We start from the raw sequence: 18,690 nt of genomic DNA on the forward strand, positions 1-18,690 counted from the left end.
AGATAAGACCCCTCCTCCCTCTCCCGGGAATTCGGGCGAGAACCCCCAACAGCAGACCCCCACCCTTGGAAGCCGACCCCCACTAGTAAGTGGGCGGTCGGACCAGGGGGCCGGAGCAGGCAGTGGGGTGGACAAGGAAGTAGGACGAAAATGACGATAAAGGGGGGGACACGATTATCCCCCCCCATTACGTCTCTGGTGTGGGAGAGACGCAGAGCCGGAAGTGGGGTAGGAAACGGACATTCCACCTCCGTCTACTGCAATCTGGGAAGGAGAAGACCCCGGTTGGTATCCCGGGGTCGTAATAGGGAAGGGACGCTCCTGCGAGTGCTCGTTGGACCCAGGTCCAAGCGTGTGTGTGTACGAGACGGGCAGGAGGAGGGAAAGTGCCGATGGCGAGGCCCTCCTTTCTGCATAAACCGTCTGGGAAGGATACCCAGGGGGGGTTTTAGTGGGTATTCCGGTGCTTCCTCTATAGCGCCGGCGAGTCCCACATACCCCGGCCAACCAATACCAGGCCGGGGATGCGTAAAGGCATTCCCCCTCGTAACAAAAAAAAAAAAAAAAAGGTTAGGTTAGGTTAGGTTAGGTTAGGTTAGGTTACCTCCCTACTCCTTCCCGATGATGCGTCACCTTGACATGGTGGGGGAGGCTCTGTCCTGAAGCCCGGGAAACCGGAGTGGAGAGATAGCTAAAAGCGCATCTTTAGCCGGATTTCCTCTTGGACCCGGGCTCGGGCAGGATGCATAGCACCGGCATGCATACCTGGGTGTCGGACGCGTACGAATCGGTTCCTGCTACAGACGCGACGGTCGCGGCGGAAATGATGGTGAACGCCACATAGTACGCCGGGGGCGAAAGCCCTTAAGCCGGAGCGTGGCTGGGCGGGGGTTGAGGAGTAACAAAGACACTACGCGAGGGCCTTAGCGTGCCCGCCTGAAGAGTGTCCTCCCTTCCGGAGGAGTCCTTTTCAGAAGAGCCGATCGGATGGAGAGGCAACCGATGCTGATCGGGCTCCCCGGGTGCCGATCCTGAAGTGAGGCTTACGCGTCGCAAATCCCAACAAGACGGGAAGCGAGCGGTCGGGGCGCGGCTTCTTGGAGGGAGGCGGATCTACGGGTGCCGACGAGCCTCCTGGGACGGTCGCGCTTCCGGGCCATCTCGGTGTCGGGGGACTCCTCCAGCTCTTCGGGCACGCGCGGTTTTGCGCCGGCATCGCTTTCGTCGTCGTGCAGGCGTAGTCGCCACCCGACGATGCAGGGTTCGGGTAGGACCTCGACCTGTTGGCTTGACAGCAGGGCGAGGTGTCAGGGGGTCGCTCATCTCTGATTCGGGTCTTGGTGGTGGGTGATGGAGGGATTTTCGGCTGGATCCGAGTCCCAAAGTCACCAAACACCGCAACAGGGGTCCTCTTTCCTCTGTATAGGAAACTCGAAAAGACGGATCGGTTGACAGGACGCCCGATGTAGGTTGAAGGACCGCAGTCCCGATGCTAGACACGGTACGCACAGGGGTCCGCCTTCCCCCTCGTATAAAAACGCGGAGGCGGGGACACGGGTCAAGGAAGCCCGATGTGGGTTGAAGGACACTACCGTCCCGATGCTACACACGGTTCGAGCTGGGGTGCGCTTACCCCCTGTACAAAACACGGAGACGTTCGGGGCAGGATGTTGATCGACAATGCGATAACATCCTGTGAAATGGCTGGTGCCTCGTCCCGGGGAAACCGGTTCGCGTTGATTGGGGCGTCGTTGCACCGAAGACCCCTCCGAGCCAAGTGCCGTTGGGGCTAGCAGACGTGTCTCCACTCCTTCCCTGGGAACTCGTCCAAGGGGAAGGGCTCTGCTGGATCGGGAACTGGAAGCGGGAACCTGTTAGTAGTGGAACCCAGAAGGGGTTCTGCGAAACCAGGGCCCTGCGGAAGCTTCTCGTCAAGGTGGGGACCCATGAAGCGCGGCCGGACCGCCAATACAGGAGTCCGCCTAGTGGTGATTTGTCTTGGCCACTATAATAACCGAAAGACGCACGCGAATGGCTACCCTTCGAGGGTGGACACCGGAGGCAAGAGTGTGAGCCAGGGGTGTCACCCGGGGGATGCCAAAGAGGTGTCTGGTCCGGGCGAGTTTAGGGCTAAAAGGGATGTCGCCCCGGTCTGGTCAAACGGCACGGCCCGCACTACCGTATACGCGGCCGGACCACTATGGTATAATTAAATTATTCTATTATTTATTTTTTTTTCAATTAATATGATAAAATTTTTATTTTTTTTTTATATTTATAATTTTATTAATAAAAAATAAAAAAATTATATTTTTTTATAATTCATGTTTTATTTTTAGATTTTTATTTTTATTTAAATTTATATTTAAAGATGATATTTGAATTAGGGTGAGAATATTTATAGGGTTTGATTTTTATTCATTTTTTTTATTAGCTTTAAGGTTTTGAATTTTAGCTTTAATAAAAATAGTTATTCAGTTGGAGGAGAGGAGTGGTAGGCTAATTAAAATAAATTATGAGAAAAAATTGTTAATATTTGAAATTATATTATTAATTTTAATTATTTATTTTTCTTCTATAAATTTAATATTATTTTATTTAATGTTTGTGAGTTAAGATTAATTCCTATGTTTATTGTCATTATTTATTGAGGGTTAAATTTTGAACGAACCTCTGCATCTTATTATTTATTAATATATACAATATTTATTTCTTTGCCTTTATTAATTTATTTATTTGAAATTTATAAGCATAATATAACATTTGATTTTAATTTATTGATAAAAAATATAATAATTAATATAGGATTTTGAGATTATTTAGTTTATTTTATAGCATTTTTTATTAAGCTACCAATTTTTATTTTTCATGTTTGGTTGCCTAAGGCCCATGTTGAAGCGCCTGTTTATGGGTCAATAATTTTAGCTGCTGTTTTATTGAAATTAGGGGGGTATGGTTTATTACGTTTTATTATAATATTTATTTTTCAAAGGAATAAGTATAGGTATGTAATTTTTAGAGTTGGGATTGTAGGAAGGTTGTTTATTGGTATTTTATGTTTAGTTGAAATTGATATAAAAAGTTTGGTGGTTTATTCTTCTGTTGTACATATAAATGTAATAATATGTTCAATATTAACAATAATAAAATTAGGATTTATTAGTGCTTATATTTTAATAATTTCTCATGGCCTATGTTCATCAGGTTTATTTTTTATAGTGAATTTATATTATGAGCGATCAGGGAGTCGGTTGATTTTTTTTAATAAAGGAATATTAAATATTTTTCCGTCTTTAAGAATTTGATGATTTTTATTATGTGCTGCTAACTTTTCTTTTCCTTTTTCTTTAAATTTTTTTAGAGAGATTTTTATAATTAGAGTTTTAATTAGATGAGAGATATCTGTTATATATTTATATAATAATGATTTGTTTTTTTAGGAGTGCTTATTCATTATATTTATATTCATATATTCAGCATGGATTTAATTATTTTGAAGAAAAATTTTCAACAATTTATTTATATAAAAGATTATATGATTATTTTGATTCATTTAATTCCTTTAATTTTAATAATTTTAAATTTAAGTTTAATACATTAATTTTTTTAAATAGAATTTAGTTTTGTTATATTAGTCAATATAGATAATATTAATTATTAATAAATAAGTAATGTTTATTATTTATTTATTTTATTATAATGTCATTATTTAAGTAGTTTAAAATAAAATATTAATTTGTGAAATTAGTGATATAAAAAAAATTTATCTTAGATTATTATAAATTTATTCATTTTTTATAATAATTATTTTTATGTTATTTTTTTTTATAAGATTATATTTAAATTTAATAAATTTAAGATATATAATGGAATGATTATTTTTTAATTTTAATTCAATTAATGTAGAATTTTATATTTTATTTGATTGAGTCTCATTGTTCATTGGGGTAGTTATATTAATTTCTTCAATAATTATATTACATAGAATAATTTATATAGGCGATGACATATTTATTGATCGGTTTATTAAGTTAGTAATTATATTTGTTTTATCAATAATTTTAATGATTATTAGCCCTAATTTAATTAGAATTTTATTTGGGTGAGATGGGTTAGAATTAACTTCTTATTGTTTAGTGATTTATTATCAGAATTATTTATCATATAATTCTGGGATAGTGACAGTCTTATGCAATCGAGTGGGAGATATTGGGTTATTAATAAGAATTGGATTAATATTTACATTTTGAAGTTGGAATTTAAGTTTTATGGAAAATTATAAGTTAATTTTAAGAATAATTGTTTTAGCAGCAGCTACAAAAAGTGCTCAGATTCCTTTTTCTGTTTCATTACCAATAGCTATGGCCGCCCCGACCCCAGTATCAGCCTTGGTTCATTCATCAACTTTGGTTACTGCAGGGGTTTATCTAATAATTCGTTTTAATAAATATTTAATGAATAGGGGCATTGAGAAAATTATATTATATATTTCAATTTTTACTATATTTATAGCTGGGTTGATGGCAAATTTTGAAAATGATTTAAAAAAAATTATTGCTTTATCTACTTTAAGTCAATTAGGGTTAATGATAATAATTTTAAGTTTAAGATTTAATTTTTTAGCCTTTTTTCATCTATTGACTCATGCAATTTTTAAGTCATTATTATTTATGTGTGCAGGAGTTATAATTCATTTAATGAATAATAATCAGGATATTCGATTATGTGGTAATTTAAATGAGTTTATTCCATTTACTATAATAAGATTTTATATTTCTAGATTAGCATTAATAGGAATTCCTTTTTTAGCCGGATTTTATTCTAAAGATTTAATTATAGAAATTATCTATTTAAATAATATTAATATTTTTTTATTAATAATAATTACTTTATCAATTTCTCTTACTGTGTCATATTCTTTACGATTGATTTATTATATTTATTTTGGCTCATTTAAAAATTCAAGATTTTATTATTATAAAGAAGATAAATTAATGAATTTATCGATGTTTGTTTTATTAATCTTAAGGTTAATTAGAGGATCTATATTAATGTGAATATTTTTTTTTGATAATTACTTTTTATATATGAATGTAAATGTAAAAATAACTACAATGTTATTATTATTTGTGGGAGTATTATTAAGGTTGATTATGTCTATAAAAAATTTAATTAATATATTAATATTTAGTTATTTTTTTAGATCTATATGATTTATAAATTATATATATATATGAATTTATAGTCCTATTATAATTTGTAGATTAAACACCTATAGGATAGATAAGATATGGATTGAATTTATGGGAAAGAAAATTATTTATAGGATAATAAATAGATTAGTAATTAAGATAAAATTATTTAAAATTTATATATTTATTTTTATTTCAGTATTAATTTTATTAATTATTTTTTTTATTAGTTAATTAATTTTTAAAGTAATTTATATTTAAATAGCTTAAATTTCGTAAAGCATAATATTGAAGATATTAAGATAATAAGATTTTATTTTTAAATAATTTATTTATAAATAAAGAAAAATTTATTATTTTTATAATGAAAATATAAGGTTTTTATTAATTAAACTATATAAATGAATAAAAAAGAAAAATTAACTAGAATTTTTTTATAGATTCAATATAATTATTAACAATAATTTACCTCTTTTTTGGTTTTAGTTAATAATTTTTAATTAGATATTTATTAAATTTATGAAATAAAATGAAACCTTTCATTGAATGTTGAGTTAGAAGCTCAAAAATATTATTATTTCAAAAAATAAATTTTATTCGATGTGGTTCTTTTAGATTAATTGAAATTAATCAAATTTTTAGGTCGAAATTAAATGTAAATATTTACTTTAAAAGAAAATTAAGATTTAAATATTAAGATATTTAATTTTTAATTGCAATTTAAATGTTATTTATGTTTAACTAAAATCCTGAATAAAATTTATCAAGAATAAAAAATAAATTTATAAATGTAAAAAAATTATAAATTTTAATTAGTTTTTCAGTCAATTGATTTTTCTAAATATTCAATGATTAGGCCAGAAATTAGAATGAAAATGAACAATAATGAGGAAAAAATAATAATTTTATTTATAAAATATATGTAAATTAATGGGATTAAGAGAGTAATTTCAATGTCAAAAATTAAAAAGATTAAACTAATTAAAAAAAATTGAATTCTAAATGGGAGACGAGAATTAGATAGAGGATCAAATCCACATTCAAATGGTGAGATTTTTTCTCGATTTGCTAATGATTTAGATGAGATAAGTAAATTAATTAATAAAATTAGAGTTGATAGAATAATAAAAAATGTAATTATATAAATAAAAGTTAAAATTATTTATATTAAAATTTTTTTAATTTTTTTAATTGGAAATTAAATGTAATATGAATATACTATATAAATTTATAAAATAATAAATTAATTTAAATTAAGTAATATTTTAGTATCTTCATCAATAAATAGAAATATATAAAAATAATCAAACAACATCTACAAAATGTCAGTATCAGGCTGCTGCCTCAAAACCAAAATGGTGAGATTTTCTGAAATGAAGAAAATTTATGCGAAGCAAACAAATTGAAAGAAATAGCGTCCCAATAATTACATGAATTCCGTGAAAGCCTGTAGCTAGAAAAAAGGTTGACCCATAAATAGAGTCAGCAATTGAAAAAGGTGACTCGAAATATTCAATTATTTGAAGGGAGGTAAAATAAATCCCAAGTATAATTGTTAATAAGAGGCTTTGATATCTTTCATTAAAGTTTTTATTTAAGATAGAATGATGCGTTCAAGTTACTGTTATCCCAGAGGATAAAAGAATAATAGTATTTATTAGAGGGATATCAAATGGATTGAATGGTTTAATGCCTAAGGGGGGTCATAATTGACCAATTTCTATGGAAGGGGCTAAAGCAGAATGAAAATAAGCTCAGAAAAAGGAAATAAAAAAGAAAATTTCTGAAATAATAAATAAAATTATCCCTAAGCGAAGGCCAATATATACATTAATTGTATGAGATCCTTGAAATGTTGATTCTCGTGTTACATCTCGTCATCATTGATATATGCATAATAATGTGCAAGGAATAGAAATTATAATTAGATAATTTAATTTATGAAATCATATAATTATTGAAATTAAGTTATTAAATAATCTGAAAGAAATAATAATAGGCCAAGGTCTAATTGATACTAAATGAAATGAATGATTTTGATGTAATTTTGTCATAATGATAATACTATAAAATTTGATTATAATTATTTATTATTTATTTATTTGAAATAGTAAAAATTAATTAAATTTCTCTTCTATATAATGTAGAAAGAATGGAAAACACATAGGCCTGAATAATTGATACAGATAATTCAAGAATAAATAATAAAAGTTGAGAGGAGATTATAATTAAAAAAATTAAGAAATTATTAATAATTTGCCCAGAAAGATCCTAATAATGATAAAAGTAAATGTCCTGCAATTATATTTGCTGTCAGACGAATTGCCAACGTGAGAGGCCGGATAATCAGACTGATTGATTCAATAATGACTATAAATGGTATTAGAATGAAGGGAGTTCCTTGAGGGGTAAGATGAGAAAAGAAATCATTAGTGTAATTTAAAATTCTAAATAACATTATAGAAATTCACAGGGATAAAGATAAAGAAAGACAAAAACTTAAGTGACTAGAAGATGTAAAGATATAGGGGAATAAGCCTATGAAATTATTTACAATAATAAATAAAAATAAACTAATAAAAATAATTAAATTAGAATAGGAATAATTAATTAAAATTTTAAATTCTTTTATTAGAAAATTTAATAAAAAATTAAAAAATATATGTAAACGAGAGGGGATAAGTCAATATTGATATGAAAAAATAAGAAAAATAATTAAAGTTCTTAATCAATTTAGAGAAAAATTAATTCTAGTTGAGGGGTCAAAAATAGAAAATAAATTTATTATCATTTTCAAATTCATTTTTTAGGATTTGTTAAAATTATATTATTATAATAATTAATTTTTAAGTTGATAGGATAAAAATAAATAATGCTTAAAATCATAAAAAGTGAAAATATAGATAAAATTAACATTATTGCTCATATTATCGGTATTATGTGTGGTATAAAAGAATATTTTTGTGGGGGTGAAAATATTTTTAAATTGACAATTTAATGTTTTTTAATATTAAACTAATTCTTTACATTAAAAATAGGGTGTTAGATCTATTATAATTTGACTTAAAAAGTCAAAACTTACTTTCAGTCATTTAATGAATGTAAAAATTATATTTTATATTTATTAATTATTCAATTAAAATAAAAAAAATTAGTTAAAAGGTAAGAAGTCAGTCTTTGAAGTTAGGAAAGTTTGTTGATTCAATAACAATGAGTATAAATGTATGATTTATACCACAAATTTCAGAACATTGGCCAAAAAAAAGACCTGGTCGGTTTATAATTAACATTGATTGATTTAGTCGTCCGGGTGTAGAATCTATTTTAATTCCTAAAGATGGGACTGTTCAAGCGTGAATTACATCTATAGATGTAGTTAAAACACGAATGGGATAATTATATGGAAGAATACAACGATTATTTACGTCTAATAGACGAAATTCATTGGGGTTTAATTCATTAGTAGGAATTATAAATAAATCAAATTCAATATTTAAAAAATCTGAAAGTTCATACCTTCAATATCATTGATGTCCCATAGATTTCAGGGTAATTTTATTATTAAATATCTCATCAGTTAAATATAAAATTTTAATTGATGGGATGGCAATAAAAATTAAAATAAATATTGGAAAAATAGTTCAAATTAATTCAATAGTGTGGCCTTGAAGTATAAATCGGTCAGTAAATTTATTATTAATTATTGAAATTATAATAAAAAGAATTAATAAAGTAATGAAAATTAAAATTATTATAGTAAAATCATGAAAAAAAATTATTATATCATATGTAGGTGAATTAGAATTTTGAAGGGAAATTATTCAAGTATTTATTTTTAATAAAAGAATTTATCTTTATATATAGAGTTTAAATCTATTGCACTAATCTGCCATATTAAAATTTTTTAAAGTTGATAATTTTTAATTAAATTGAAGGAATTTCATTATATCTGTGATTAACAGGTGGTAATTTTCTTAGTCATTCTAATGAAGGATTAAGATAGAATATATTTAAGACAAGACGTTTAGATGATAGGGATTCTCAAATTAAATATATTAAAAAAATTAATCTGATGATAGAAATTAATGAACCAATTGAAGAAATAATATTTCATGAGAGGTAGGTGTCTGGATAATCTGAGTATCGTCGAGGTATGCCTCTCAGCCCTAAAAAATGTTGTGGGAAGAATGTTAAATTTACACCAACAAATATTGAGATAAATTGAATATTTAAAAAGTAATTATTTAAAGAATATCCTGTAATAAGAGGGAATCAATGAATAAATCTTGCAATAATGGCAAATACAGCTCCTATAGAAAGAACATAATGAAAGTAGGCAACAACATAATATGTATCATGAAGAATAATATCAATTGAGGAATTGGATAGTATAATTCCAGTTAATCCCCCCATTGTGAATAAAAAAATTAATCCTATAGCCCATCAAAGAGAGGAATTATAATTAATTTTTGTACCATGAAGTGTTGTAATTCAACTGAAGATTTTAATTCCTGTTGGAATTGCAATAATTATTGTTGCTGAAGTGAAATAGGCTCGGGTATCAACATCTAGCCCAATAGTAAATATATGATGAGCCCAAACAATAAAGCCTAAAAATCCAATTGCTATAAGAGCATAGATTATTCCTAAGGCACCAAAGGTTTCTTTTTTTCCTCTCTCATTTATGATAATATGGGAAATTAGCCCAAATCCTGGGAGAATAAGAATATAAACTTCGGGGTGACCAAAGAATCAAAATAAATGTTGATAAAGAATAGGATCACCCCCTCCTGACGGATCAAAAAATGAAGTATTTAAATTTCGGTCTGTTAAAAGTATTGTGATTGCTCCGGCTAAAATTGGGAGGGATAAAAGTAAGAGAATTGCTGTAATGAGAATTGATCAAACTAGAAGGGGTATTTTATCAATTGCGAGATTTTTATGATGTATATTTAAGATTGTAGAAATAAAATTAATAGCCCCTAGAATAGAAGATATTCCGGCAATATGAAGAGAAAAAATTGTTAAATCTACTGAAGGACCATTGTGAAATGTATTAGAGGCTAAAGGGGGATAAATTGTTCATCCAGTCCCAGTTCCATCATTAATAAAATTACTTAATAAAAGTAGAGAGAGTGAGGGGGGTAGAAGTCAAAAACTTATATTATTTATTCGAGGGTAGGCTATATCAGGTGAACCAAGTATTAGAGGGACAAGAAAATTTCCAAATCCCCCAATTATAAATGGCATAACTATAAAGAAAATTATAATAAATGCGTGTCTAGTAACTATTGAATTATAAATTTGATCATTATTAATTAGTGCATTAGATGATCCTAATTTTAAACGAATAATTATTCTTATAGAAGATCCGATTATCCCAGCCCAAATTGCAAATAAAAAATATAGAATGCCAATATCTTTGTGATTAGTTGAATAAAATCACTTATTCATAGTATATTTTTATTGATAATAAAATTATTTACTAAGTTTAAGTGAGATAATAATAGATATCATGTCTGATTTAAGTAATAAATTGTAAATTTATTTAAGAAAATTTTAATTTTCTGATATTACATTAAATGTGTTATAAAAATAAAAATTTTTTATATATTTTATAGTTTAACTAATAAGAATATTAAATTGCAAATTTAAAGAAATTTTTAATAAAAAATTAAAATATTAGAATTTTTAAAATTTAAAAATTTTTAAAAATTTTATTGTGTAAACTTTGAAGGTTTAAAGTTTATAAATTTAACTTAAAATCTTAATATTTAAAATTTATTGATTAAGTGGGGTGAAAATTATATATCTAATTTTAAAAAATTGTATACAAACTAAATTGAAATTATAATTAATGAAAAGATTAAGCTTAAAATCATGAAAAAAATAAATAATCTATATGAGTAAGAAAATTTATATATGTATATTGGTTTATTAAAAAGCTTAATTTTAATTGAATAAAAATATATTATTAGATTTATTAAATTAATATAAACATAAATTAAAATGAAAGAATTTAAAATCATTAAAATAAAAATAAAGTAAAAATTTGAATTTAATAAAAAAATATAGACTATAGTTCATTTAAAAATAAAAAACGTTAGTGGGGGAATTCTGGCTAAATTAAAAATTAATAACAAACAAATTAAATTAAAATTAATTGAAGGAAAGTTATTACTTAAAGAAAATCTAAATGAAATTTTAAAATATATAAAAATTATAATAATAATTAATGGGATAAGTGTATAGAATATTAAATATGAAAATCAGATTAGGGTTTTAAAATAAATTAAAATTAATATTCATCCGGTTAATTGAAAAAAACATTAGGTTAATTGAAGAAAATCTTAATAAAATTTTAAAATTTATTGAATTAATTATTTTAAAGGCGGAGATAAATGCAGATGTTAAAATTATAAAATATAGTAAAAAAATTGGAGAGTTAATAAGTGAAATTATGTATAAAGGAATAATTTTTTGAATTGTTAAAAAAATAAATAATGAATATCAATCTAAAAAAATAGCAACAGAAGGGATTCATGAATGAAATGGGGGGATCCCTAATTTAATTATAATAGAGATAAAAAAATTGATTATAATAAAATTTATTTGTATATATATAAAATTATTAATAATTAAAGTTAACATTATTATTAAGGAAGCTAAAGCTTGAATGAGATAATATAAAAAAATAATTTTTTTATTTTTTAATTTAATTGATAAAAAACAAATGAATAAAAAATTATTAATTTCCATAATAAATCAAATTATTAATAAATCGTATAAAAATAAAGAAATAAAAGAAAAATAAATTAAATAAGACAATAAAAAAAATTTTATGAATAAATTATGATGCATATAAATAAAATTAATTTTTTAGTTGTATTAAACTTTGAATAAATATTGAATATTAATATTATATTTTAATGTATTATGAAGCATAAAAATTTTTGAAATTTTTTGAGATAGTTTAAATCTATTAAATATAAAAAAATTAATTTAAATGAAAACATATATAAATTATGTATGATTTATTCTATCAAAATAATCCTTTTATCAGGCATATCATTAAATAAATTTTTAGTTATTAATAAAATTTAAATAGCAAAAATAATTAATTAAATAAGAGAAAGATAAAATTTCTATATTTAGGGTATGAACCTAAAAGCTTAGAGAATTAGCTTTCTTACTTTAATTAAATAAATATAAATTAGTATAATATTTTTGAAAATTGACTATTAATCATTAGTTAAAATTAAATATGATAAGTAAATTTAATTTAAAAAAAGGTTATAAGTAAATTTAAATAAATAATTTAAATTAAATTTGTATTAGTAAAAATAATAAAAGAATTTATTAAAATTAAAGTAGTTATAAAGATTAATTAATAAATTAAATAATAAAATATTATAAATAAAATTATTATAAAAATTGATTTTTTTAAAATAATTAGGTATTATAGAATTAAAAAAGAATAATTAGTTAAAATAAAATTCAGAGGGAGAGAGTAATTTTATTTAAATTTAATAATTGACTATTTTAATTATATGTATTTATAAAAAAAAATATATTATTAAAATTAAAATTAAAAAACTTATCTATAAATAAAATAATTAATAATAATTAAAAATCTTATTTATATAAATTTAAGGAGAGTATTTTATAGAAAGTAAAAAAAATTAAAAATTTAAGTTTTTATTTATATATACATTAATATTATTTAATAATTATTATTTAATGTTAATAAAATATTTTAATTATTTTTATAAATATATAATTAATTATATATATTTAAAATATTTAATTAACATTAATTATTTAATATTAATTAATTAAAACTTATTAATCATTATTTTTAATTTAAAATATTAAAAACCTAAAATATAGAAAAAAAAAATTATTTATTAATAAAATATTTTAATATATTTAAATAATTATTAATAATTAATAATAATGATAATAATATAAAAAAGGGGGGGGGGAATATTATTTAATTTTTTTTTTTATGTATATTATAAATTAAATTTTATATTCATATTAAATTTAAATTTAAATTATTTTCATAATTTGTTTTTAATAATTAATAAATATAATTACAAAATTAATTTTTTTTTTTAATTTATTTTATAATTTAAAGTATAAATAAAATTTTAAAAAATTATATAAAATTTAAATAATTTAATAATATATAAATTAGTATTTATAATAATTAATTAAATAAAAATTTATAATAGAAAATTATAATTTATTATTAATAAATAAAGTGCCAGCAATTGCGGTTTATACTTTAAATAAAAATAAATTTAAATAATTATATATAAATATAAAATATATAAATAAATAAATATATTTAACTAATTTATTTTTTTATGGTGAAATATGAATAGATATTAAAAGTTAAATAATTTTATTTAAATTAATAATAAAATTAAAAAAATTTATATAATAAATTAGGATTAGATACCCTATTATTTAAATGAAAATAAAATATAATTAAATATTAAATGTTAATCATTAAAAATAAAAAATTTGGCGGTATTTTATGATTTAGAGGAACTTGTTGATTAATTTGATAATCCACGAATAGAATTACTTAATTTAATTTTTATATATTGTTGTTGAAAAATTATATTAAAAGATTAATAATTTAAAAATTTAATTATAATTATAATTCAAATCAAAATGTAGAATAGTTAAGATTTAAATGAGTTACATTTAATTTAATAAGGGGGATGGGCTAATAAGGGGGAGGGGAGCACTTGGTGGAGACATCCAATCCCCAACCATGCCCCCCTCTAATGTCATCTTCTCCTTTGAGGAGAGGGCGACTGGATTGTCCCCCCTCAATTGCTCGTCAAGGCCTTAGCTTCATTGTCAGTGGGGGTAGCCGATGCAAGGAGGGACCCAAGCTCCCATCGGAGTCACTCTCCTTCTCCTGTTTCTCCTCGCTGCTGTCATCTACAACAGCCGCTGCAGCGGCCGCAATCGCCGCTTCTGCCGCCGCCTCTTCTTGTCGGCGTATGCGCTCGGCCGCCTCCTTCTGCGTCATAACTTGTTCGCAGAAGAAGGCAATCGCCTTCCAGGATCTCTCATCACCCAACATCTTCGTAACCATGGTTGGCAACGAGAGGTCGTTGCCAACCACTGAACAGAGATCACGGCGCAGCGTGTCCCACGCCGGACACTTCTCCAGCGTGTGCCGCGCCGTGTCTCTCACCTCCTTACAATGGTGGCAGGCCGTGGTACCTTCCTTGCCGATTCGATACAGGTACTCACCAAAGCACCCATGCCCGGTGAGCACCTGTGTCATCCTAAAGGATACCTCACCTCGGGCCCTGTCTAACCATTCTTGTAGACAGGGCCGGACGGCCTCAACGCGGGTTCTTTAACCCGCAGTCTTCGGGTCAGATAGGTGGGCACTCCATCTCTCCACCATAGACCGCTGGGCGTGGATCCGGATGGTCTTCTTGACCCTGGCTGGTAGAGGGCCATGACCCCTCCTGAGCCCCCTTTCCCAATTATACCGCTCCGCGTACATTGCGGTCAGGAACTCCAAGGGGGGCGAACCCGCCAGGACCGTGGCCGCCGCATGGGACACCGTGCGGTAGGCCCTTATCACCCTCACGGCCATGCTGCGCTGTATGCGTCGGAACTTGTCCTTTGCATAACGCATGGCCACGAGATCCGTCGCCCATATTGGGCATTCATACAGGGCCACCGCATTTACGGTGCCCATGTATATACGGCGGATTCAACCATCCAGTCCCCCAAGGTTTGGCAGGAGCCTACCCAACGCCGTGGAGAAGCGCTTCACCTTGGGGCAAGGACATTGAAGTGGTGTCCAAACTTCCACTCGCCGTCCAGTAGGAGACCGAGATATTTAAGCCGGTTCCCCACCGAGATAGAAGTATCTCCCACCCGGATATGAGTCCTTGGCGGTTTCCCAGAGGATTTACTGTGAAAGTAAAGAGCCTCGGTTTTTTGAGCCGCCACTCTAAGACCCATACCAGTGATGCTTTGTACCACAACTGCCACCGCTGTCTCGGCCTTGGCTGCTGTATCCCCCAGCTGCTCCCCGCGGCCACCACTAATGTGTCGTCTGCATAGCAGATGGCGTGGCAGCCACGAGGGAGAGGAAGGCAAAGGACTCGGTTGTATGTGAGATTCCACAGTAGGGGTCCTAAGACTGACCCCTGCGGAACCCCGCATCGAATTTCCCGTCGGCATTGGAGTCCGTCTTGTGTGACGAACTCCAGGCTCCTATCCCGGAAATATTGTCTGATGATCTCCACAAGGTAGGGAGGGACCCTGTATTGCAACAAGGCATCCATTACTCTATCCCAGGGCAGGGTGTTGAAGGCGTTTGCGATATCTAGTAATACCGCAAGTGCCACCCCGCCCCCTTCCACGGCTTCTTCCGTGAGGGACGTAACACGACTAATCGCATCCACAGTCGAACGTCCCTCGCGGAAGCCATATTGCTCCTCGTGGAGACCACCCTCTCGGGATATATGTCGAACAAGTCGTTTTGCAATGATCCTCTCAAAGATCTTGCTGACCTCGTCCAGCAGGCATATTGGTCTATATGCCGACGGGGTTCCTTCTTCCTTGCCTTCCTTGGGGAGCAGGACCAATTTAGCCTGCTTCCATTGCTGGGGGAAAGCGCCATGTCTGAGGCATTTATTAAATATGTACCTCAGATGTTCTCCCAGAAAGTCCAGTGCCCAGACTCATATCTTTCCAAGCACGCCGTCAGGGCCAGGAGCTTTTCTTGATCCTATTCTTTTGACGGCGCGCTGAAGTTCGTTGCTGGATATCTCCTCGTCCTCCTCTAGTTCATAAGGTCCCCCCAGGCCGGGACCCCAGTTGAGTGTGGACTCCTAAACCACTAGCGGGAAGAGGGTGTCCACAACATTCCTGAGGACGGGAGTATCCAGGGATTCCGTGACGGGGGGCGTGTCCAGTTCCTATACTTATTCAGAACTATTCTGTATGGACGCCCCCATGGGTCCGTGTTGAGGGATGACAGTAGCTCATCCCAACAACTGGCCCTGGACTTCCTGATAGTGGCGCTAAGGGCGCATCTTGCGGCCCTATAGGCAGCCAAGGCCTCCTCTCGGATCTCCGGGTTTCTTCTTCTGGGAATACGAAAGAGGGTGCGTCGCGCCTGGACAGAGGAGCGCCTTAATTGCGCTATTTCCTCCGTCCACCAATAGACGGCGTGACGTGGGCGGAGGACCCTGGCGCGTGGCATGGCTGCGTCGCAGACTTCGCGCATAACGCCCCGCAACCATTCCACATCCAGGTTAATGTCCCGCCTTTCCTCTCCCTCCGGGATACCCCACAAAATGGTCATTAAGGCCTCTTCTAGTTTCTTGGGGTCCAGCTTTGTGAGGGTCCACCTACCTGTGTCCCCGCCTCGAGGTGGGTGATGTACCCAGTAATGCACGGCGTCCAGGACAAATTCAATGTATTAGTGGTCCGAAAAGGTTTCCCCTCTCGAGTCACCCACCACGCGCCATCCTCGCACCATCCTCTTGGCCCCCTTGGAGCCGATCGTTATATCCACGATCGACTCCTCTTGGGGCCAGACACATGTGCTCACTCGGCCTTCGTTAATAACGTGAAGGCCGAGCGAATTCACCCACCTCACCAGGGTAGTTCCCCTGGTGTCCTGCCTCGACTCACCCAGTGCCGGAGACTTGACGTTAAAGTCTCCAGCTTTTATGAGTGGATCGGCAGGGAGTATGTTTCTGACAACATCCCCCACCTGTTCAAGGAGTGAGTCAAACTGGGCAGGACTTCAACTAGGGGGGACATAGCAACTAATTATTGTTGTGGACCCCCACTTTGCTGCAACATATCCGTTCCCCTTTCCAATACATTTGAGAGGGGGGGTGTTATTTGTTGCAGCACCGACCTCGATTGCCGCCGTGCTTCTTGCATTCCCCAGCCACGTAAGCTTTGCTGAGATCTTATAAGGGCTCAGCAACAATGGCCAGCCCGATGCCACGCTCAGCCAGGCTCTGATAAAAGAGATTCTGTGCCTGACTGGCGTGGTTTAGGTTAGCTTGGAGGAACCTGACCGCCATTTATTTTGGGTGATCAAGCTCCTCCGGCTTTGCCTCTATCTGCGTACCCTCCCCATCATCTTTCGGCAGAGGGGTATCCTCGGGCTTTTTTTTAGAGCCTTTCCTTGGTACCCTCTGCTCGAGGGGTTCCCCCTCTTATCACCCCCTCTTTATCCGCGAGGACCTCTCGCATTCGGCTCGCCAACGCATCCGCCTTTTTTTTGTTGTCCGGACCCCCAACCTCAAATAGTTGGACACCGGTAACTGCCTTTCTGGCCTTCAGGCCATTAATTTCGAGACTGGCGAGATCTATACTGTCCATCGCCAGTCTCAGATTCTCCTTGTATTGGCCGGATGGGCATGTAAGCACCATCGCAGTTGTACGGGGGACTCTCCTACGTCCATTTTCCCTCCCCTCTTTTTTGGTTGGGAGGGAGGATTGGACGTCGCAGGCTTAGGTTGAGGGCCCTGTGGTTTATTGCCTGGCTCCTTTGCCTTCGCCTTAACATTCGTGGTTGCCGGAGCCCGATTGTCACCTTTTTTGGTGGTTTTTTTGCGAGCTTTACGCTCTACCACCTCCGACTATGTCTCCTTTTTCCCTGTGAGCGGGGGAGGCGAAAGTGTTGTCTTTTCGGTGGGTTTCGCCTTACCCTTGAGGGCTTGTGTCTGCCCTTCGACAGGGCCTTGTCGGCCCCTTTTGGGTTTGGAGAAGGCAGCTTTTCCTTTTTTTTTGGGAGGCGGCTGGGGTCCCGCTTTCAGTGGATCTTGCCCTCCGCGGGCCTTTTCCCCTTTCCTCCTCCTCTTTCCACCCTCTCGCGGTCCCTCCGTTTTTGCGTCAGGGGCCGTGGGAGCGGGTCCCACGTGATTCTGCTCTTGTCTTCCCCGGGGATTAGAGGCCTTAGCCTCCTCTCCAGCGGTAGACGGGACAGGAAGCGGAGCCGGAACAAGCTTTTTTGGAGCAACCACCGCTCCAGAGAGCCTTAGCGTCTCCATCTGCTTCGCGATGGGATCCAGGAGTGCTAGAACTGCATCCTTTTGGTCCATCAGCTCATTATATTTTGCCCTCAGCTCCTCGGGCAGATTCGGAGGGAAGGCCTTCGATGGCCGCGGTACCCCTTTGATCGTCGATCCCGCCTGTCTTACGGGACCTGTCCTTGCCGGGGGGACTGCTGTGTCCATCTTCATATCCTCCCTTATATCCTTTTCCCCCTGTATAGGAAGGGGAGAGGGGGCAGTCCCTCCCGCTAAACAAGGAGAGGTGGGATTCCGATAATCCTCCTCATCCGACCTCACCACCAGCCTCTTCCTTCTTGTGTTCTTGGGTAATGTCCCTAGATGAGGAAGAGTATGGGGCGGGTAAAAATACAAGGGGAGGAAGAGGAGCTTTCTAGTTCGCACCTCCCTTTTCAACTCCGCATTTTCCT

General features: G+C 33.1%; 2 protein-coding genes and 3 pseudogenes across 2 annotated transcripts; 1 reads left to right on the forward strand and 4 right to left on the reverse strand.

Annotated features, from left to right (window-relative positions):
• Positions 1–3,896: 3,896 nt before the first annotated feature.
• Positions 3,897–5,213, forward strand: LOC140675861 (NADH-ubiquinone oxidoreductase chain 5-like; annotated as a pseudogene).
• A 1,243-nt stretch (positions 5,214–6,456) lies between these two features.
• Positions 6,457–7,246, reverse strand: LOC140675864 (cytochrome c oxidase subunit 3-like; annotated as a pseudogene).
• A 2,585-nt stretch (positions 7,247–9,831) lies between these two features.
• On the reverse strand, positions 9,832–10,622 carry LOC140675865 (cytochrome c oxidase subunit 1-like; annotated as a pseudogene).
• Positions 10,623–14,580: 3,958 nt separating this feature from the next.
• On the reverse strand, positions 14,581–14,931 carry LOC140675866 (uncharacterized). Its single transcript, XM_072910496.1, has one exon. It carries the CDS (start codon positions 14,929–14,931, stop codon positions 14,581–14,583), a length of 351 nt encoding a protein of 116 aa, XP_072766597.1.
• Positions 14,932–15,005: 74 nt separating this feature from the next.
• Positions 15,006–16,551, reverse strand: LOC140675867 (uncharacterized). The gene is made up of 3 exons (XM_072910497.1): positions 16,169–16,551; positions 15,530–15,866; positions 15,006–15,455 (listed from the first exon to the last, which is right to left on the reverse strand). Exons 1-3 carry the CDS (start codon positions 16,549–16,551, stop codon positions 15,006–15,008), a joined length of 1,170 nt encoding a protein of 389 aa, XP_072766598.1.
• Between the last annotated feature and the right edge of the window lie 2,139 nt (positions 16,552–18,690).

This window comes from Anoplolepis gracilipes, unplaced genomic scaffold (assembly GCF_047496725.1).
Source record: "Anoplolepis gracilipes unplaced genomic scaffold, ASM4749672v1 Contig24, whole genome shotgun sequence".
Classification (NCBI taxonomy): domain Eukaryota; kingdom Metazoa; phylum Arthropoda; class Insecta; order Hymenoptera; family Formicidae; genus Anoplolepis; species Anoplolepis gracilipes.

Bases quoted from the DNA above. Each gene is read 5' to 3' on its own strand.
- LOC140675866 (XM_072910496.1), bottom strand. From the start codon at position 14,931: ATGGGCACCGTAAATGCGGTGGCCCTGTATGAATGCCCAATATGGGCG.
- LOC140675867 (XM_072910497.1), bottom strand. From the start codon at position 16,551: ATGACCATTTTGTGGGGTATCCCGGAGGGAGAGGAAAGGCGGGACATT. The intron at 15,867-16,168 runs GTATAGGAACTG...TAAATGCCTCAG, and splicing joins TACAGAATAGTTCTGAATAA to ACATGGCGCTTTCCCCCAGC. The intron at 15,456-15,529 runs GTAATGGATGCC...TTTCCGGGATAG, and splicing joins ACACCCTGCCCTGGGATAGA to GAGCCTGGAGTTCGTCACAC.